General features: G+C 40.7%; 2 protein-coding genes across 4 annotated transcripts in view; one reads left to right on the forward strand and one right to left on the reverse strand.

Annotated features, from left to right (window-relative positions):
- mtrex (Mtr4 exosome RNA helicase) overlaps nt 1-8945 on the forward strand; it is a 93154-nt gene extending 84209 nt beyond the window's left edge. Inside the window, exons 26-27 of the mRNA XM_078396899.1 lie at nt 6318-6422; nt 8632-8945. Coding sequence (XP_078253025.1) covers nt 6318-6422; nt 8632-8684 — 158 coding nt within the window. The 3' untranslated portion in view covers nt 8685-8945. The remainder of the gene's footprint in view (nt 1-6317; nt 6423-8631) is intronic.
- plpp1a (phospholipid phosphatase 1a) overlaps nt 8199-23187 on the reverse strand; it is a 106124-nt gene continuing 91135 nt past the window's right edge. For all 3 annotated transcript variants that reach the window (XM_078396911.1, XM_078396921.1, XM_078396928.1), the window contains exons 5-6: nt 11072-11248; nt 8199-9319 (exon numbers count right to left, since the gene is read on the reverse strand). In XM_078396911.1, coding sequence (XP_078253037.1) covers nt 9194-9319; nt 11072-11248 — 303 coding nt within the window. In that variant the 3' untranslated portion in view covers nt 8199-9193. The remainder of the gene's footprint in view (nt 9320-11071; nt 11249-23187) is intronic.

Below are 23187 nucleotides of genomic sequence, written 5' to 3' on the forward strand. Positions count from 1 at the left end.
CACAATACTAAATATCCGCTCTGGCACTTCGGGAAAACTGCCAACTATAGGCAACAAAGATTCTGTTCTTGCAAAGCATTTGGCGTTCGGTAATGGAATCATTATAATTTAACTAATTTCACTGCTGCTGAACCTTTCTTCAAGCATGATATCCATCTCTCTAATAGGAACCATGAAGATCTAAATGTTATGGCAGTGCAAAATATATATGCTGCTTCTAGCACTTGATCTGCCAGCTGTGTTTCTCATGCAAGATAGCTTTTGTTCTAGCTTAGATGTGATTTGCCACAGTCCTTAAACTATTCCTTAAACTACTTAAACTACTTACTCCTTAAACTACTTCAAAGCAAATTGTATGCAAAAGTGCCAGCACTAAATTGAGTTGCTAATGATGCTCCAATGCAGCAATGTATTCTTAGCACTATACTGTTAAAACGCAACGCAAATATAATTGTATGAAACTGGTATTGAAAATCTCTTCGTTATTAATTGACTCCCTCCTTGAAAGCCTCAAAGGTGATTGATGCAGGGCTAAGTATTTCCAGGATTGTTTTAATTTCCAAAATCTGGAACCAGTAGTATTTTAGTTTGATTTATTTATTGTTATGTGTACAGAGATAGTGAAATGCTTGTTGTGCATGCTTTCATTCAAATCATACCATACATAAGTTCAGTATATCCTTTTCTCAAACAGCACACAGAGAATCACCACATTCTGGCATAGTCTTGCAACTTCTAAGTCTCTGAAAAGTTTGATTGTGGCCGAAGGAACTGCAATTTCTTATATTCTCATTTAAAAATCCTGGTGGCACTGGATGAATGAAGCAGGATCGGTCCTTCCATCACCACACCTTTCAGCTGCCACAAGCTACGTTCAATTCCCTTGCTCACCCGGCTGCTGTTGGAGCTTCTGCGGCTGCCTCAGCCAAAATGACAACCTGTGAACAACACAAATGTGCCTCCCACAGCTGCCTTTCCACTACCCTGCTCTGAGATTGCCATGACCTGCTTCCCGAGCCGATCATGAAGCTTGGGGCACCTTCTGAGGGTTTGTGGACTATTCACAGCCACCAACTTTCCGCCGCCATCTTCAAGTCTTGGTTTTGGTTTTGTCTAAAATTATCCTGCCAGAACACACCCACACCTGTGCCTTTGCTGCACCTGTTTGATCTGCACATTATTCCTTGATTTTGGTCCCTCTGGCGTCCTGACAGAAAGTTAAATCTGACTTGTAATCTTCTTTTGTGTGCAAAAAAATAATCTCCCATTTATTTGAACTATCCTGTTGTAATGGCATTTTAAATTTTGGAATGGTATTCTGATTAACTTTCAGCATTTTGTTAATTGTGTATCGCATGCCACTGGGTTTCATCCAAAAAAAGCTTAAGATTCTTTGATCTTTTATCCAACTCAAAACCAGATGCAAGAAGTCGGCTTCCTAGATCTCTGTACAGTCTCTGGTGCCTGCATTTTCCCTATTTGTTTCATGACTATTGGAACTGTACGTAGTTCCCAACATATGGTGTGACCAGAGAACTGAATAGTTGAGTCACCACTTCCCGTCAAATAGACTGCATTGGCTGTATAATATTGTTTTTTGTTGATTGCTGCTCTGTCTCACAGATATACAGTTCTCTTTCAAGTGCCCTAAAATCAGGTGTATAAGATGTATTTGTTTATGTGCTGCACTATTTTGAATTTTCAGACGCTTCAGAAAAAATCCTTTCCGAAAAAAAATCCCCCACAACTTTTCACAAACATTTCTCTGTTCACTGGGCTGAGAGCTGCACACTTTTCAGAGAATGTATTGTGAGGGAAAACTCGCCGCCAGGTCATAAGCTTTAAAGCTTGTAAAGCAGAGTAAAGCTTGAAAGTAGAGCGCTGTTTGTTTTCAGCCTCAAAGCCAAGGGGAGAGATACCAGTCTGATTGTGGCAGGGTTGGTGAAGGAGGTTGCTCATGTCCAAACAAGCCGACTAAATGTGGCTCCAGCTTATGTTACAACCAACAGTTCGGAAAAACCTACCAATATACACAATGGATCTTACATTGTATTATCATATCATATCATATATATACAGCCGGAAACAGGCCTTTTCGGCCCTCCAAGTCCGTGCCGCCCAGTGATCCCCGTACATTAACACTATCCTACACCCATTAGGGACAATTTTTACATTTACCCAGCCAATTAACCTACATACCTGTACGTCTTTGGAGTATTGTCTATGCCGCACATTCTATCTACTCTTCAAAAACTTCCCAGAAAATAGATTGATGTTTTGTTTTGCTGACTGTATGATTTAATGGCTGCTGTTTTTGATACCATTGAACTTCCAAAATTAGTCTCATTTGCAATTATAGTATGGATTTTGTTGAGTCTGTGCGTAAGTCATTGATGTTAGTGGGACATAGTTGATCCTGGGTCTTGCATACCACAATTGTAGCTTCCATCAACCTAGTACTTACCAAAGAGTGTCGGGCAGTAAGTGAAATTGAGTGGTTAAATGTCTGTTGGATCCTAGACCAAGCATTGTAGTCAGAAACTTTACTCACTTGCGGGGATTGCTGTTGGCGTGGACTCGCTGGGCCAAAAGGGCCTGTTTCCGCGCTGTATCTCTAAACTAAACACTTTTATTATATGATTTTTTTTAGGGTAACCAGCATCTAAATACTTTCATTAGTTTTGTTTCTGTTATAGATTATACTGGTGCTTAAATTTATTCAGTGATGAATTTGGACCATAAATATGTGATTGTGTTTCGAAATGAAATCTGAACTGTGCCAAAGTGCAGCGTGGCTCTGCTTTTGGAATCTGCAACAGCTTTGGTTGTGTTTCTGCCCTGTGATGATAATTCATTCCAGATGGGGATGGAGCTTGTTAGAACCTCTGGGATTCATGGATCTGTTTGCAGCATAGAGTCCTGTCTTTGCAGGAGTCCCAGCACAATTGCAAATCAGCAAAGAGTAATAGCCTTTTTCCCTGTAGAAGTTATTTGTCATTCATAACTAAAAAAACTATTCTAATTAATTGGAGCAGTTAATGCTAAATGTCAGCAACATTTCTTCATGATTTCAAGCCTTGAATTCTTTTCAGTTTGGCTATATTTGTATGTCAATATGGTCCAAATTGGTGGTTTGTGCTTTGTGGGTTATGCTGCTTTTAGCAACCACCAGAACTATTTACTCAGCAATGCCCATTGCTGCAACATACACTGAATTGGCCATACTGTTAGCCACAGCATAAGCATCGTGGGATGCTTGCAAGCTTGCCCTTGTATCACTACCTTTTAATAAAATTAGCCCACAATTGAAGATAAAACAAACACATTTTTAATTTGCATATGAGGAAAGAATGGGTCGACTGGGCTTGTATTCACTGGAATTTAGAAGGAAGAGTGGGGATCTTATAGAAATGTATAAAATTCTTAAGGGATTGGACAGTCTAGATGCAGGAAAATTTTCCCTATGTTGGGGGAGTCCAGAACCAGGGGTCACACTTTACGAATAAGGGGTAGGCCATTTAGGACTGAGGTGAGGAAAACCCTTTTCACCCAGAGAGTTGTGAATCTGTGGAATTCTCTGCCACAGAAGGCAGTGGAGGCCAATTCACTGGATGTTTTCAAGAGAGAGTTAGATTTAGCTCCTAGGGTTAAAGAAATCAAGAGATATGGGGAAAAAGCAGGAACGGAGTACTGATTTTGGATGATCAGCCATGATCATGTTGAATCATGTGCAGGCTCGAAGGGCCGAATGGCCTACTCCTGCACCTGTTTTCTATGTTTCTATGTAACTGTTTGACTTCAGTAGAAACCAAAATCCATTTCAATCCCCGTTAACTTTCATTCACATTACTTTGCTTTTCAATCTGTAAATTAGCAGATCCTGATGTATTCTTTTAACTTTATCCAAGAACAAAAAGATGTAGCTGAAAGAAAGTGATTTATTGACAGTTCTAATAAACCTTTATGAAGGCAACTTTAATTGCACAAATGCCTGCTAAATCCCATCCTGTAATGGTCAAGATTTTCTGGTGGGCAGCAAAGGGCCATGCTGATCACTGACCTTGAACCCAGCAGGTTCAGCAAGTATAATGCCTAAGTTTGCTTCTTTCTCGGAAATTAACCTGTTAGAATTTTGAAGAAAGTAGAATATTTACTGAGAGAAAATAAAGATTGGACATAATTATTGAACTTGAGATATCAGCTTTTTAAAATTATTTCCTTTTTTAAATCACGCAATTTCAAAATAATTATCGTGATCAACATACACCAGGGCCTCGCTTTGTGCTACACTGCAGAACAATGATTCATGATATCACAGTTGGCCAATGGGCAAAATGTTTTACTAAAAAATGCAAGGAAACAAAAATGTTTGCCAGTTCGCTGCAAGTACACAGATAGCCCACCAATGCAGCAGTGTTGCAACCATGGCTAACAAGGGAGATTAGGGATAGTATCAAAACAAAAGATGAAGTGTACAAATTAGCAAGAAAAAGCAGCCTACCAGAGGACTTGGAGAAATTCAGAGTCCAGCAGAGAAGGACAAAGGGCTTAATTAGGAAAGGGAAAATAGATTATGAAAGAAAACTGGCAGGGAACATAAAAACTGACTGCAAAAGCTTTTATAGATATGTGAAGAGAAAAAGATTAGTTAAAACAAATGTAGGTCCCTTGCAGTCAAAAACAGGTGAATTGATCATGGGAAACAAGGACATGGCAGACCAATTGAATAACTACTTTGGTTCTGTCTTCACTAAGGAAGACATAAATAATCTGCCGGAAATAGCAGGGGACCGGGGGTCAAATGAGATGGAGAAACTCAGTGAAATCCAGGTTAGTCGGGAAGTGGTGTTAGGTAAATTGAATGGATTAAAGGCCGATAAATCCCCAAGGCCAGATAGGCTGCATCCCAGAGTGCTTAAGGAGGTAGCCCCAGAAATAGTGGATGCATTAGTGATGATTTTTCAAAACTCTTTAGATTCTGGAGTAGTTCCTGAGGATTGGAGGGTAGCTAATGTAACCCCACTTTTCAAAAAGGGAGGGAGAGAGAAAACGGGGAATTACAGACCAGTTAGTCTAACATCGGTAGTGGGGAAAATGCTAGAGTCAGTTATTAAAGATGGGATAGCAGCACATTTGGAAAGTGGTGAAATCATTGGACAAAGTCAGCATGGATTTATGAAAGGTAAATCATGTCTGACGAATCTTATAGAATTTTTCAAGGATGTAACTAGTAGAGTGGATAAGGGAGAACCAGTGGATGTGTTATATCTGGACTTCCAGAAGGCTTTCGACAAGGTCCCACATTAGAGATTAGTATGCAAACTTAAGGCACATGATTTAATTTTTTTTTTAATCCATTTTAAAATAAGGCTGTAACATAACAAAATGTGGAAAAAGAAAAGGAGTCTGAATACTTTTTGAATGCACTGTTTATGGAAATGTAGAGTCTCACTCTCTGATTGAAAGTAATCTTTTCTGAAATGTTTCCCTCTCCATAAAAGAAAATCCTGGATTTGCTGGGCAAATTCCAGTATTTTCTGTTTCTGTTTTTACGTCGGGTTTCTAGCATCTTCAGTCTTCAATTGTGCATGAAGTTGATGGATAAATCTATACAATCCCTTCTGCTGTCTTTTCCTCTTTGACTCGTTTCTACCAGTCACAAAGCACACATCTTGCAGAGGGACAAATCTCTGCACATGAATTTCTACATCTTCTCACCGTACTCCAATTCCAATGGACATCAAAAACAAGAGAGCATTGGTCAAATGGAAACGCAAGAAACTGCAGATGCTGAAATCTTGAGCAAAAAAGCCCCATGAAATGCTGGAACAGTGGCATTTAAAAGGCTTTTAGATAGGCACGTGGATCTGCAGGGAATGGAGGAGTGTGGATCACGTGCAGGCAGATGAGATTTAGTTTATCTTAGCATCATGTTTGGCACAAACATTGTTCGCAAAGGGTCTGTTCCTCGGCTGTACTGTTCAATGTTCTACTGTTCTATGAGTGAAATGTAAAGCTGGAGAAAAGGATATGGGTGGAAGGAGAGGGGTGATTGAAAAGGGGGTGGTGGAGGCTTGGAGGCTTGTTCTTTATACCTCCCACCCTTAACCATTGTTTAATGTTTTGATAGATATAAGCAAATATTTTCTAATTGTCTATATTTTGCTTGTTATGTAAAAAAAAGAAAATTGTTTATTATGGGGCACTGCAGTCATTTGGGTGCCTTGAAGATTGTTTTGGTGTACCTTCCTGTTGTTTTTTTTATATTTGTTACAGAAATGTTCTTTTTGTCAAATAACGTATTTCATTTTAAACAGGCAGTATAATTCGTTGTATGAGACGATTGGAAGAACTTCTTCGACAAATGTGCCAAGCAGCGAAGGCCATAGGAAACACAGAGTTAGAAAACAAATTTTCAGAAGGTTTGTATTTAAATAACTATTACAATAAGTAGAGAGCAGACATAACGTTTTAAATAACTTTTTGTTATTTTACAATTGTACATTGCAATAACTTGATTTGCATTGGATAAGTATCGCAGTGTACTCATAACTATATAATTTCCTTCTGTATAAAAGTGGTGATACTTTTTTTTAAATGATACCCTCCCTTTGGATTTGGCAGCAGTATAAGTTATGCTGGACAGACCTCGGGGAGATGAGTGAGGGAGAGGTAAATGCGTTGCATTTAGGTAGGACAAACCAGGGCAGGACCCCAGGTAGGGTCCTGGGACTGTTGTATAACTGAGATACCTTGGGGTCTGGCAAGCATGCAAAATGCACCTTTACCACCCCAACTATCTGACACCACTTTCATGGTAATATGTAAGTATCATGAAAAAGATGACACAGGTAGAAGGTGCTTTGCACACTTGCTCTCATTGGTCAGAATGTTGAGTGCAAGAGTTGGGACGTCATAATAAGAGACATTGATAAGGCCACATTTGAAATGTTGTGTATAGTTCCGATTGCCCTGTTATAAACCCCTGTCCCACTTAGGCGATTTTTTAGGCGACTACAGGCGACTAGGCTGTTGCCACACGGTCGCCAGGGTGTCGCCTGTATGATCGTGAGTAGTCTCCTCGGTCGCCCAAAGAGTCGTAGCATCTTTCTGGTCGTCGCTGGATTTTCAGAATGTTTCGGCGACATGGGTTTGATGCCAATGAGCGTAGCTTGACGTCTCCTGATGTAGGTGCTATCGAAGATTGTCGCCAGGTGACGTAGGTTGTCGCCGGTGAATTCCATTGGCGACTACCTAGGTCAACCGGCGACAGGTACTGGCGTCAAAACCGGAGGCCAAAATGACGTGAATTGTCTTCAGTTGTCGCCAACAGGGTCATAGCTGTTCGTTGCTTGTCGCGCGGGTGGACGTAGGTTGACTTTGGTTGTCGTAGGTCATCGCCTGTGTGGTCATAGGTTGACGTTCTAAGACGCGATGATTGGGTCACCGTTTGTTGGTAGCTTGCCGTAGTTTGACGTGGACTAGGTGGTAGGTTGTTGTAGCTTGTCGTAGACATTGTCGTATGGGGGGTCCAGTCGCCGGTTTTTCGGAGACGTGCTACGACTATGACAGTCGCCTAAAAAATTGCCTAAGTGGGACAGGCCCTATAGGTTTTCTATAAATGGTATTGATGAAAATGTTACCTGGTCTGGTGGGTTTGGGTTGTAAGGAGAGGCTGGATAGGCGTAGATGAGTTGGGCCAAAGAGCCAATTTCCATCCTATATACCTCCATGATATAAAAAATGGAAGGGATATTGAATCTTAACTTTCACCAATCCCTCCAACTGAAAAAAGATTGATGAAAAACGGCATTTAAAATGCTGATCCTGTTGAGCACGTGAATGAGAGAAAACATTCCCCAAATCCCAGCTTGTTGGAACTCATGCAGTCGTTAGAATGCGTTTTGACGTCTGAGTCTATGCTGTAGCTTGAGATTCTGATCTTGGCTGTCTATTACAGGTATGATATGTGTCAGCATGCATCTGTTGATGTATCTTTAAAGGCAGTTCTCTGCGATTACTGGGTTAGGTTTCCTGGGCCAGTAGGGCAGTGTTGGTTTCCAGCAAAAATCAGTCCAACTTTTGATTGTGTACAATGGAAGCATTTATTTTTAATTAATAGCTCCTGTTATATATAGTCCATTAAACTAAAAATGGCTGCTTAAGCACTGTTAATAAAATCACAGTTCCAGATTAAATTTTCAGTTTGGACTGGTTTATTAATATTTTGCATTTACTCTGTCCCATTTGGTTACATCAGAATTCTTGATCTTAAGACAAAATAAACATATTAATGAAATATGGTGGGAATCTGTCAAAATTGAATGGCCTGACATGATGCTTACTTTGATGGCTTCTTGCTTAAAATATCAATGGCGTCACAACACAGTCCATTAGCGCTCACATGAGAGAATATGATAGCATTAGAAGGAAGTGAAAGTGAGCTTTTCTGTTGTTTTATCTTGCAAATTTCCCACCAGATAGAATATTTGTTGGTTGTCATCATCTGCACAGACTATAGAGGGGACTATATAAAAACGGACAATAATTAAGAATACAGTAATTATTCTCAAAATGGAATGGCATTTAATTGATAATCTTGTGATTATTTTTTAAAATTTTTATTTTCAGGCATTACCAAGATCAAAAGAGATATTGTTTTTGCTGCAAGTCTTTACTTATAATTTTGAAAAGCACTGCAAATAACATTCACTTCCAGGCTGAGTCAAACATTCAATCACAAGATTTGCAAGGACCACATGAAGAGACTTATCTTGATGAATAAACAGTCAACAGCTGAGCATTGGTCAGACTTTTGTAGGACATTTTATTCTCCATTGAATTTATGTATAGTATGGACCTCAAGCACCAACAAAGCAAGCTTCAATACTGAAACTGTACATGGAAAGCTTTACTGTTATTTTAATAAACATTTTACACCTTGAGCTAATGTATGACAATTTACTTTTAATGATGAAAGCTCTTTATAAGCAAAGGCACAATAGAAATAAAAATTTGTATTCATAAACATCTGTTATCACTGTTATATAGGTGTACAAATACAAAGTGAGGTGGATTCTAAGGATTTAGCAGTGGGTACTTTTTCATCAAGGTGGTTATCTATTTGCTATTAGATATTTATCGTGGAAATATACCATAGGTTTTTACATTCATTGACACTTCCGACGATCATTTATTGTTGATTAGTCCTGCCGTAATGGTTTCCATGTGTCTCATGCAAAGCCGAGTGTGAATTTTCCTCATCTTTTGGTGAGATTCTGGGTTGTCTCTTTTTGAAGAAGTCTGACACAAACACCACCTAGAAAAAAAGAATGTAATATAAGATCATGATTTTCAATCAATTGTACAGGTCACTGATCACAACCTCACCATATTCCTCCTCTTAAATGAACATGGAGGGAGAGGGCAGAAAAAGTGGGAGAATTGGATTAAAAACAGATTTCTGAGGAGGTGCATTTGAGAAGGACAGACAAAGCAAGGAAATCTACAATGAATACTGGCTTATATAGGATTTTATGGGTGACCACAGATGTTTAAATTTAGCAGGTTGGAGTTTAAGGTTGTTTAAGCAGCTTAGGGTCTGCTTTGTTCTTATTGACCTGGGTATAGAATGCAAGTTACATCAGAACTGTATAACAGTTACATCATCGTTTAAGGAGTTTAAACAAAAATGTTTGACAAATATGAGGTAATGCCCTTCAGGAAGACAAATTTTGGTAGGACACTGAGTAAATAACAGGGCTCCCTTAGAGCATGAATGTAAAAGATTCCTGGTGGTACTCCACAGCTTCCAGAAAATAGTGACACGGGTGGCTATGTAGTGAAGTAAGCATTTGGTACGCTTGCCTTCATAGACCAAACCACCAAGTTTAGGAGTTGGAACATCATATTGCAGCTGTACCAAACATCAGTTAGTCCATGTTTCGAGTGGTGTGCACTGGTCACTACACGGCAGGTGGCAATAGGGAGAATCCAGAAGAGATTCACAAGGATGCTGGCTGGAATAGAGGTAGGTATAGAAAGAGATTTGATGGACTGTTTTTCTCAATAGAATGAAGGCGGCTGAGGGGCATGCATTGGATAGATAGTTTTTTCTCCACCCCCGCCGTACAGTTAAGTCTAGAACTGGAGAGTACAGTTTTTAGATGAAAAGATAGATATTTATAGTGTTAAATGGTAAGGTTTTATGCAGAGACAACAGTGGTCATCTGGAATGAGCTACCAGAGGCAGATTATTATCCAATGGTATAGGTCTACTGTATTTGGATAATACTTTGCTTAGAAAGTTCTAAAAGTATACAGGTCAAATGTGGACAAATGGGAATAGCAAAGATAGACATCAGCGTCCACAAAGATTAGGTGAGCTAAAAAGGTCTATTTGTGTGCTGTCTAATGTATGATTCTGTGTTTGCATGAAACGTGAATGTTGCTGGCAAGGATGGATATGACGTGAATAGGTGACATCTTGGGTCAGGAACTTGCTTCAGACCTTTCTTTGGGTGGAAAGCAGTTTTAAATTTCAACAATTCTCTTGACATTCATGAGCCAAGACGTCATCTTATCCATGTTCTCCAGGGATGCTGCCTGACCTGCTGAGTTACTCCAGCATTTTGTCTTTCCACCACTGAACATAACGTGCCGTCGAGCAGTGGAGTACAGTAACAGAGGCAGTGATCTGTAAGTCATTGTCCTGCACTTAGTCAGTTAGCATATCATATCATATCATATCATATATATACAGCCGGAAACAGGCCTTTTCGACCCTCCAAGTCCGTGCCGCCCAGTGATCCCCGTACATTAACACTATCCTACACCCACTAGGGACAATTTTTACATTTACCCAGCCAATTAACCTACATACCTGTACGTCTTTGGAGCATGGGAAGTGTCAAACCCAGCCATTGCCATGGAGATACAGCAACCATTTCTAAACAGACCTACCTAACGTGTTGAGTGTTTTACTTTATATTTCCAGCAAATGTTGTATATTACTTTAACGATGTCCTTTTTTGATGATAAAGCAACAAAGGAAGAACTTGTTTCAACTTACAACTAATATGGCTGCAAGCGCTCCTTCGATAAGCCCTGTTAACACGTCACTCCAGTGGTGTTTATAATCAGACACACGTGAAAGTCCCACATAAACTGAAGATGCAATTAAGGCAAACTGAAGGGTTGGACGTAGCAGCCTGGACCAATCGGCCACCATTCGTGCCTGCAGATAAAGCTGATAAAATGAAAAATTCATGTTAAATGCTTGAATTTGTATTAAGGAGTTATTAACAACATGCACTTTGAGCTTTTTTGACACCAGAAACCATTCTTTCTATTATGTGTAGGAAAGAACTGCAGATGCGGTTTTAAATTGAAGGTAGACACAAAATGCTGGAGTAACTCAGCAGGACAGGCATCAATAGACAATAGACAATAGGTGCAGGAGTAGGCCATTCAGCCCTTCGAGCCAGCACCGCCATTCAATGCGATCATGGCTGATCACTCTCAATCAGTACCCCGTTCCTGCCTTCTCCCCATACCCCCTCACTCCGCTATCCTTAAGAGCTCTATCCAGCTCTCTCTTGAAAGCATCCAACGAACTGGCCTCCACTGCCTTCTGAGGCAGAGAATTCCACACCTTCACCACCCTCTGACTGAAAAAGTTCTTCCTCATCTCCGTTCTAAATGGCCTACCCCTTATTCTCAAACTGTGGCCCCTTGTTCTGGACTCCCCCAACATTGGGAACATGTTATCTGCCTCTAATGTGTCCAATCCCCTAATTATCTTATATGTTTCAATAAGATCCCCCCTCATCCTTCTAAATTCCAGTGTATACAAGCCCAATCGCTCCAGCCTTTCAACATACGACAGTCCCGCCATTCCGGGAATTAACCTAGTGAACCTACGCTGCACGCATCATCTCTGGAGAGAAGGAATGGGTGACATTTTGGGTCGAGACCCTTCAGTCTGAGTTACTCCAGCATTGTGTGTCTACCATTCGTTTTATTGATGGCTGTGCTTTAATTAATTTGATCACTGAAACCATGTTTCTAGTATTCTACAGTGTGTGATGAGGTTGCGTTTAGAATTTCCACTTCTACTTATTCTTAGAATAAGTGGATTCTTAGAACAGCTTGTACTGGAGCCTACCAGGGAGAAGGCAATTCTGGATTTAGTGTTGTGTAATGAACTTGATTTGATAAGGGAATTCAAGGTAAAAGAGCCATTAGGAGGCAGTGATCATAATATGATAAGTTTTAATCTATAAATTGAGAGGGAGAAGGGAAAATCGGAAGTGTCAGTATAACAGTATAACAGTATAACAGAGCTTTATTTGTCGTTCGGTACCGAAGTACCGAACGAAACTACATAGCAGTCATAGAAAAAAAAAAAAAAAAGAAAAAAAAGAAAAAAAAAAAAAAAAAAAAAAAAGAACACAAGACACATAACCCCAACACAAACGTCCATCACAGTGACTCCAAACACCCCCTCACTGTGATGGAGGCAACAAAACTTCCCCTCTCTTCCCCACGCCCACGGACAGACAGCTCGTCCCCGACCAACCCGCACAGTCCCCGCACCGGGCGCTGAAACGTCCCGCGGCCGAACCGGGCGATGAAAGGCCCGCGACCAAGCCTTGCGCAGCTAAGTCCCGTGGTCGAGCCAAGGGGATTACAGAGGCATGAGCTGGCCAGATTTGACTGGAAGGAGGCCCTAGCAGGGAAGACAGTGGAACAGCAATGGCAGGTATTCCTGGGAATAATGCAGAAGTTGCAGGACCAATTCATCCCAAAGAGGAGGAAAGATTCTAAGGGGAGTAAGAGGCACCCGTGGCTGACAAGGGAAGTCAAGGACGGCATAAAAATAAAAGAGAAGTATAACAGCAAAGAAGAGCGGGAAGCCAGAGGATTGGGACTCTTTTAAAGAGCAAAAGAAGAAAACTAAAATGGCAATACGGGGAGAAAAGATGAGGTACGAAGGTAAGCTAGCCAATAGTATAAAGGAGGATAGTAAAAGCTTCTTTAGGTATGTGAAGAGGAAAAAAAATAGTTAAGGCAAATGTGGGTCCCTTGAAGACAGAAGCAGGGGAATTTATTATGGGGAACAAAGAAATGGGAGACGAGTTGAACCGGTACTTTGGATCTGTCTTCACTAAGGGAGATACAAACAATCTCCCAGATGTTCTAGTGGGCAGAGATCCTAGGGTGATGGAGGAACTGAAGGAAATTCACATTAGGCAGGAAATGGTGTTGGGTAGACTGATGGGACTGAAGGCTGATAAATCGACAAGGTACCACATAGGAGATTAGTGGGCAAAATTAGAGCAATTGGTATTGGGGGTAGGGTACTGACATGGATGGAAAATTGGTTGGCAGACAGAAAGCAAAGAGTGGAGATAAATGAGTGCCTTTCAGAATGGCAGGCAGTGACTAGTGGGATACCGCAAGGCTCGGTGCTGGGACTGCAGTTATTTACAATATACATTAATGACTTGGATGAAGGGATTAAAAGTAACATTAGCAAATTTGCAGAAGACACAAAGCTGGGTGGCAGTGTGAACTGTGAGGAAGATGCTATGAGGTTGCAGGGTGACTTGGACAGGTTGTGTGTGTGGGCGGATGCATTGCAGATGCAGTTTAATGTGGATAAGTGTGAGGTTATCCACTTTGGTGGTAAGAATAGGAAGGCAGAGTATTATCTGAATGGTGTCAAGTTAGGAAAAGGGGACGTACAACGAGATCTGGGTGTCCTGGTGCATCAGTCACTGAAAGGAAGCATGCAGGTACAGCAGGCAGTGAAGAAAGTCAATGGAATGTTGGCCTTCATAACAAGAGGAGTTGAGTATAGGAGCAAAGAGGTCCTTCTGCAGTTGTACATGGCCCTAGTGAGACTGCATCTGGAGTGTGCAGTTTTGGTCTCCAAATTTGAGGAAGGATATTCTTGCTATTGAGGGCGTGCAGCGTAGGTTCACTAGGTTAATTCCCGGAATGGCGGGACTGTCGTATGTTGAAAGACTGGAGCGACTTGGCTTGTATACACTGGAATTTAGGAGGATGAGAGGGGATCTTATTGAAACATATAAGATTATTAAGGGGTTGGACACGTTAGAGGCAGGAAACATGTTCCTAATGTTGGGGGAGTCCAGAACCAGGGGCCACAGTTTCAGAAAAAGGGGTAGGCCATTTAGAACAGAGATGAGGGAAAAACCTTTTCAGTCAGAGAGTTGTAAATCTGTGGAATTCTCTGCCTCAGAAGGCAGTGGAGGCCAATTCTCTGAATGCTTTCAAGAGAGAGCTAGATAGAGCTCTTAAGGATAGTGGAGTCAGGGGAGAAGGCAGGAACGGGGTACTGATTGAGAATAATCGGCCATGATCACATTGAATGGTGGTGCTGACTCGAAGGGCCGAATGACCTACTCCTGCACCTATTGTCTATTGTCTACTTGTTAATTTATTTTTCACTGTTATTTTCACTTTTATTGAAGACCTGGTTCTTGCCAATGGGGAAAGACCTTTAAGGAAAATACTTTTATTTTTGAGTCCATGGCAAACAATGCAAAGCATTAAAATCTGAAAAATAATTTTAATACCCCTGAGTTTTCATTAAGTAAACTAATTAAACCTTTGTGACTGTTTCCTGCACTGTGCACATTACTAAAAGAAATACAATTACCATCATGGGATCTTGGGTGTAGTTAGAGTGCAATAAATCGCACCATCCTATAGTTTTTCCACAGCTGGAGGTTAATCACATGGACTTGAGTATTAGCAGCCATTGGAGGAGGAACAAGGTTCCTCAGAATCAAGAGATTGTTTATCTTTGTTATATTTCCAATTTGGCTGCAAGGACCTTTTTAAGTATCAAGCAAATCAAGTTCCTTATGAAGGGCGATAAATTGAATTTTAAGAAAAGCATTAATAACATTGGACTGATAAATAACATGTTTCTCCTGTTCCACCTCCCTTGTGATTTATTCCCTTCTCCAAAGAAGATTTCACAGCTACTATAAACTTTCAAATGCCTTGGTATGAGCCCACAAATCAGTGATTCTGAGCGTCACACATACATATCCTGTGTGCAGAAATTACTCTAGCCACATATAGCAACTCAAAAATGTTCACCCAATTTAATATGGATGTGGCATTAAACCAGGAAATGTCATGGTCTCTGTAGACAGGAGACACCATGCCCATCTGCAAATAAGCTCTGTTGTCTTTAATGATAAATGAACGCTCTTTTGGTGCACGTCATAACAGTGATTAATGTTTGGTTTAACTAAAATGGCACCATGGAAAATAAATCTGCCTACTCCTCACAGAGCATTATCCCACAGCTGATGTTCAAAACTGCACATTAATAATTCCCTCTGCTGCACTGTCAAACCAAGGAGGCAAGTCCACTCTGTGCATTTGGCAAAGTGTGAATGTTCCTCCTTACATGCATTCTGCTTTCAACAAAGATTCAGCACATCTGGCACTCAAAACATTACAGATTAAATTAAAACGAAATGCCTTATTTTCAATACTAAATGGTCAAATGAAGAAAACGGAATTCTTGATTTGGAGCTGAATTAGGTACACCTCATTCCCTTTAACATTTTGCTGCCATCTGTGAAGATTTTTTGGTTGGTGGCATTCTCCTGCTCATCAATGATGGAAAGTCAAACAGAAACCATCCCCGCTTCAACATGCATGTTATACTAAAAATGAATGGAGCCTTGACTAGAGGATTCAAGCAACATTCCAGAAATGTCTATATCAAAAACTGGAAAGGATGTAACTCAGCAAAATTACATTCACCTGGGCAGTGTTACTGAGCAAACTACTGGAGCAGTAGCTGACAAACTTTGGGTCCTGTGTAGGAAGGAACTGAAGGTAGACAAAAAGCTGGAGTAACTCAGCCGGCCAGGCAGCATCTCTGGAGAAAAGAAATAGATGATGTTTCTGGTCGAGACTGAAGAAGGGTCTCGACTCAAAACGTCACCTATTCTTAAACTCTGGGTCCTGATGGGCTTCATCAGAGCATCTTAAAATATGTGTTTAGTGAGGCAGTTGATGTGTTGTTTTCAATTTCCCCCAGTTTCATACATTCTGCTGGGTGACTACAAATGACGTTCTGCAGATGTGGCCACAAGATGGTGCCGATGTGTCTGATAATTGACCCCCACACAAATATCAAGTTTTAAAAATCAATCTTTCTGTAAGGACAACCAGACAAGGTACTGAGAACAAAGAGTACTAATATTTGGGCTAAGGCAAAACAATGTTGTTTTTAATTCTGCAAAAGTTAAACACAATTTTCAAATATTTGGAAAATTTAGTTTACACTAACTTCCTCGGGTTATTACAGCTTCAAACCAATAACAAACATCTGTATATTTAGAATTCTCTAAATGTACTGACATTTCAGAGCGCTGACAAAGCAGACATTGAATCATAATGGGAAAAAGATCAGGCTAGAATATATATATGATGGTCAAAGATTGAATGATTTTTTTAAAGAGAGTGGGAGTAATATGGAAAGCTGTCAAAATGTGGGACGGATGATTCACGATGAAATAGCTGGGGGAGAACAATCCAGTGAAGGCAAAAGAACATAAAGTGCATGCTGTTATACAGATTTGAGCATGGTTGTAGAGGCAGAGGATGGGACAATGAAGTGATTAGTAGATAACAGCAGGATTTGAACTTGTTGGGGTACAGAGAAACTGTTTAGCTCAGGTGAGAGGAAACTCAATGTAGTGCAAGGTAGGATGTGGGCAGCACAATTTGGATGCTACTGCTTACAAACCAGTGGTATAAATATTGATTTCTCTAACTTCAAGTAACCCTTGCATCCCCACTCTCTCCATCCCTCCCCCACCCTTGCCATCATACTAGTTTCATTGTCGTCCTGTTGAGTTTCACTGTATAACTCGTTGTCACCTAGCCCACAGCTATTAATGGTCCATTGCGGGCTCCACCTTTCCTTGATCATCATTAGATAGAGCTCTTAAGGATAGCGGAGTCAGGGGGTATGGGGAGAAGGCAGGAACGGGATACTGATTGAGAATGATCAGCCATGATCACATTGAATGGCGGTGCTGGCTCGAAGGGCCGAATGGCCTCCTCCTGCACCTATTGTCTATTACTTTTTGCATATCTTTCATTTATGTGTTCTATATCTCTCTATATCAACGTCCATATCTCTCGTTTCCCTTTCCCCTGACTCTCAGTCTGAAGAAGGGTCTTGACCCGAAATGTTACACCCATTCCTTTTCTCCAGAGATGCTGACTGACTTGCTCAGTTTCTCCAGTGTTTTGTATCTATCTTTAGCTACTACAGTGTCTTTACAGATGTGAGGCTTGTGGTAACAGAGTTGGTCAAGTTTTAACACGAAGAGTGTGAGGTGATGGTAGAGGCAGATGGACAACTGTACATAACTCAATTGGGAAAAAAAAGTCCTCAAAGAGTTTCAGAGTTATAATGATTTCCACCAGTTTGCTCACATACCAAGTGCAGATTTCACAATGCACCACACATGGTTCAAATTAATTGGCCAGAGTTTCAGAACTCAAGTATTGTGCTCCAAAGTCGTTTAGTAGCCCTGCATTCTATCAAACTGTGATCGGTTGTTGAAGCTGATATGAAATATTTCACCTAGTTTAATTATCCAGTTTCAAATTGCGATCAAACAAGAAGAACTAAGACTTGCACATTGGAAAATCTATGCTAACAGATCCATAGTGTTGAACTGAAACAGGCACAAGGGATTCATACTGATTTTTGCTTGTTAACTACCAAACTATTCTCATGAAATTACACAAAAGTGCTTACAATGTAAATAGTTTATAAATGTTAAATTTGGCTTATCCTAATGTGCATTTTATCCAGCCACCATTTACTCCAACTACTCTGTGGCCTTTTTAAAAGTTCAGGCAGATCATGCAAAATAGCATTCAGCTCCAATTATACTTGCATGGAACACGTGAATAAATGCAGCCATTAAGAGCACACCAATTAAACTTCGCAACTTTTCAAGCTCTATCATTTTGGTGGGAGGGGAGAGGGGTTTTAACATTTAATCAAAATAGGACCTAAAGAAATGGACATTTTTGAGACCTAACAGAGTAACAACTCAAACGACATAACCTTGAACACACAGCAATATTTCTGTCAGAGCTTCTTTTAATTACATCTGGCTAGTCTTTGATTCCAGTTCAACCATTGTGAAAACGTTGCTTTAGATTACTGGGGAGAAAGTTATTTACAGATAGAGTGTGGCCTCTTTAGTGCATGTTTTTCAATGCTTGAAATGCACGTGATAACACATTTGTACATGTTTTTAATTATTTTCATCGGGAAAATTAATCCGTGCGATTCACTTAGCGCAGGGTGTCATTTTCACATGATGTCATCAGTACAAACCACATTCCTGACCCAGCCCAAAACATGATCTGAAGACGTGAAATGTCATCTATTCCTTTTCTCCAGCAATGCTGCCTGATCCGCTGTTACTCCAGCATTTTGTGTTTATCTGCGGTGGAACCCAGCATCTGTAGTTCCTTCCGACACACATGGCCTATCCATGTTCTCCACAGATGCTGCCTGACACTCTGAATTACTCCAGCACTTTATCTCTTTCATTGTTAAACCAGCATTTGCAGTTCCTTGTATCAATGCATTTCTTAACGTTGGAATGGCTGCAAAATGTCTAACTCTAATTTCTCACTCATTGTAAAAACCACATGGGAAGCCATCAAGCGGTTTTAGTGAAGTATTCTTACCGGGGCATTGCATTTGTTTTGGTTTTTAATTGTGCTGATTTAAATGTGACTGATCTCTGCATTGCAGTGTTGGAGATTGTTCAAAACAGCAGACAATTTAAGGCAAGTATGTTGACCATTATATTGCATGAATAAATATGTTTTCCGACAATTACACAGGGACTGGGGAACTGTGCAATTTTGGGCCATTTTGTTTCCAAAAGGAAGGACATGCCTACTATAGAGAGAATGCCAAGAACATTCAGCATACTGATTTCTAAGATAGTGAGTTCGTCAGAAAAGGAGGCTTTGCCTCTAACCTGCCTTTGCCCAGGAAGCTTGGCCTCTTCTTTGAGAGTTTAGAAGAATGAAAGGTCATCTTATTGAAAAGTACTAAATTCATAGAGAGGACTGTGATGAAAATCACAGGGTTCAGAGGGTGGTGAACCTTTAGAATTCTCTATCGTGAAGTCTGTGGAGGGTCAGTCCCCAATACATTTAAAGCAAATAGCAATGTATTTCTGGAGTGTAAAACGATCAAGAGATCCAGGGAGAGGACAGGAAAATAGTGCTGACGTATAAGCTGCCTGCTTAAGCTCCCTGCACAGAGATCTGGCAAGATTATACAGATATAAGATGGGGAAAAGGCGATCTCTGCAGCCAGCTACCCTCTGAAATCATGAACATGCACATTAGCGCATCAAAACAGGAAAATACCACGGCCTTGCTTTCAGAGGTATATTTTGCCAATTTAGAGATTTTTTTAAGCTAATGCCTCGATTGGATTTTAGAGCAAGTAACAGCACATACTAGGATCTAACTATCTTTGTAGCATCAATTTCTAGCCTTCTACAATCAGTTTGAAAGTGAATCGGCTCTTTATCATTCTTGAAAATCTGTAAGTACAAGACTTCTCTTCCCAAATACTCTGAGGCTGATTGTGAACACTTTATCATTGCTTAGCTGACATCTGGTAATGTTCTATAAACCAGAGCCTTCGTGACTAAAACAACTAATGCATCGAGTAGTATAAATATAACTCCATATATGAAGCAGCCTTCAACAATGGTGTGAGTACAGGCGATTAACACTAATGTCCTTGTAGGGAGGTGGAGTGATGGATTTTAACTATTGCTGCAGAAGAAATGGTGAATGGAGCAGATACAGACAGTTTAATTGAGTTTAGTGTTGTCACATATACTGAGGTACAATGAAAAGCATTTTGTTGTTTGCTATCCAGTCAACGAAAAGATTATGCATGATTATAGAGGGGCTAGTGGAATCAAGGGATATGGGGAGAAGGCAAGCATAGGGTATTGATTGGGGACGATCAGCCATGATCACAATGAATGGCGGTGCTGGCTCGAAGGGCCGAATGGTCTCCTCCTGCACCTAATTTCTATATTTTTATTACAATCAAGCCATCCACCGTGTACAGAGAGAGGTTAAAGGGTAAAACATTTAGTGCAAGATTTAAAAAAAAGATAAAGTCTGATGACGTCTGTTAAAGATAGTTCAAAGGTCTGCGATTATGTAGATGAGAGGTGGGATATTGAGACGGGAGGGGCATATTGTGAGCGTGCACAGTGAACCTCTGATAATTGCCTTCTAATTGTTTGAAATTCCTGATTTTCCAGTACCAGGCTAATCCATTAGACGGGAATGTGATCCAGTGGTTACGAATGCAGCCAGGGCCAGGGTCTGGACTGCGGGTTAGGTGTGTGGCTGGAGCCTGGGATGGCATCAAGAACACCAAGGGTCATAAACGCAGATAGGTTTTCAGCTGTGTGTTTGCCACTCACTTCAAACTCCCTGGGATCACTGGAAGATTTATTATACTGTTGTGTAACATGTAAATAATGTGAAAAAAAGTCCCAAAACGTCACCTGTCCATTCCATCCTCAGATGTTGCCTGACCCACTGTGTTCCTCCAGCACTTTGTATTTTGATCTGCAAAATTTGCTAGTCTGGCACTAAGTCCAAGAGGTGCCAGATTATCAGAGTTTTACTGTACAGAGGTGCAAAGGTACAGGAACAAGTCTGCTCATTTATGGATCAAATGTTGACACTGGTACAGCATGCAAACAGAGACAGCAGAAGCAGAAGCAGCTTCATAACTTCTGCTGCCTCAAACGCAAGAAGAAGAAGCATGTAAATGTGTGATGCATAAAGAAAAGGCACATGGAAACCAAAACAAAACAAAACAACCGGTCCAATGCAAAGAACACTGCGGTGAAAGAACAAAAGAACTGGGAGGAGAGCCCCACCTGGCCTCTCAATCTTGTTCTGCCGCTCAGTAAGAGCAAAACTTGGCCTCAGTTCCACATTCCTGCCTGCTTTCATACTCCTCAACACCCCTCGGGACTCAAAGCCTGCTACCCAAGTATACAATGACTCAGCCTCTCAATCCTCAGGACATGACATTTCACAATCCTCAGAGAAGAAAGTCATCTAATTTCTGCTTGAAGTAGGCAACCCCTTTATTCTGAAACTGTGACCCCACCTAATTTGTAACTTTGTCGACGGCCAACACATGGTGACACTTGTGTACTGCCTAGGTTGTATGCAAAACCCTAGGTACATGTGACAATCATTCATTCAGTTGTAGATTCCTCACCAGGGGAAACATCCTTTCTCAACATCAACCCAACCAAGCCCCCACAGAACACCAAACGTTTCAATAAAATCATCTCTCATTGTTCAAAAATGCAATGAGCATATGCACACTCTTTCCTCATGAGACAACCCCTTCATCCGAGGAATTATCCTTGTGAATAATCTCGGAACTGACCCCATGCCAGTATATCTCTCCCTAAATGATATGGCATACACATAGTTCCACAAATGCTGTTCGTCACAGTGCTTCCAGTATTTTCTGCTAGGATTATTTCCATGTAGCAAGGAGGAATAATAGAACACCAATATTCTATTGGCGAATAAGAGTTTTGTCAATAGAATGCAGAAAAAGGAGGAAGAGAATGATAAAATATGGACACCTGATTTGGTGGATCAATATACATGGTTACAAATGAGAGACTCAAGAAATTATACAGTTAGGTGGTAAAAAAACCTCATTAATATTTTTATATTCAGATTTTAGATACTTAGATTTTGGCACGTCCAAAATAATATGAAATAGAAGAGTAGTTTGAGTTCAGATTTAACTCATGAAGGTAGTGGCAGTGCACTCACTACCTCTTGACAGAATCACTGTACTAGGAATATCTCTTTTATAATATGACGATTATCTTAGCAGCAGATCAGAAATGAGTACAGTCCTTTTAGACAGGGCATTAAATTAGTGAAAAAAACAAACTGCTAGAGGAAGATAGATACAAAATGCTGGAGTGACTCAGTGGCTCAGACAGCATCTCTGGAAAAAAGGAATAGGTGATGTTTCGGGTCAAGACTCTTCAGACATCTGTATCCTATCTTCCCCGGTCCAATCGTTTCCGACCTATGTCCAAGACACCTCACACACACTCTTCACCTCTTCAATTACTTTTCTAAATGTTCTAAATGGAGAGAGAATCCAGAAATCGGAGGTGCACAGGGACTTGGGAGTGCTGGTGCAGGATTCCTAAAAAGTTAAACTGCAAGTCGAATCGTAAGTAAAGAAAGCAAACTCATTTATTTCAAGAGGGCTTGTACACAAAAACAGGGATGTGACGTTGAGGCTCTATAAGGCGCTGGCTGGTCAGGCCGCATTTGAAATATTGTGAGCAATTTTGGGCACCATATGTGAGGAAGGGTGTTGCTAACTCTTGAGAGGGTCCAGAGGGTGTTTACAAGAATGATCCCAGTAATTAGTAGGTTAACGTATGATGAGCATTTGTCGACACTGGGCTTGTACTCGCTGGAATTTAGAAGAATGAGGGGGGACCTCATTGAAACATACAGAGGCTGAGATAGAGTGGATGTGGAGAGGATGTTTCCACTAGTGGGGCAGTTTAGGACTAGAGGTCATAGCCTCAGAATTAAAGGACATTATTTTAGGAAGGAGATGAGGAGAAATTTCTTTAGTCAGAGGGTAGTGAATCTATGGAATTCTTTGCACAGAAGGCTGTGGAGGCCGTCAGTGCATATTTTTAAGGCAGTGACAGATAGATTCTTGATTAGTACAGTGGCAGAGGTTATGGGGAGAAGGCAGGAGAATGGGGTTAGGAGGGAGAGATAGATCAGCCATGATTGAATGGCGGAGTAGACTTAATGGGCCGAATGGCCTAATTCTACTCCTATCATTTATGACCTTATGACTTCCATTTTCCAGCCCCCACTCCCTCATCTTTACTCTGTTCAACTGCAGGAAGAACAATTAATCAACAAGCACCTGTGGAGGCAAGGGATGGTCATGTTTCAGATCAATACCCTGCATCATATTTGTATACAGTACATTTGTTTTTGCAGCCATGACAATAGCATTCC

The sequence above is a fragment of the Rhinoraja longicauda genome, chromosome 1, assembly GCF_053455715.1.
Source record: "Rhinoraja longicauda isolate Sanriku21f chromosome 1, sRhiLon1.1, whole genome shotgun sequence".
Lineage (NCBI taxonomy): Eukaryota > Metazoa > Chordata > Chondrichthyes > Rajiformes > Arhynchobatidae > Rhinoraja > Rhinoraja longicauda.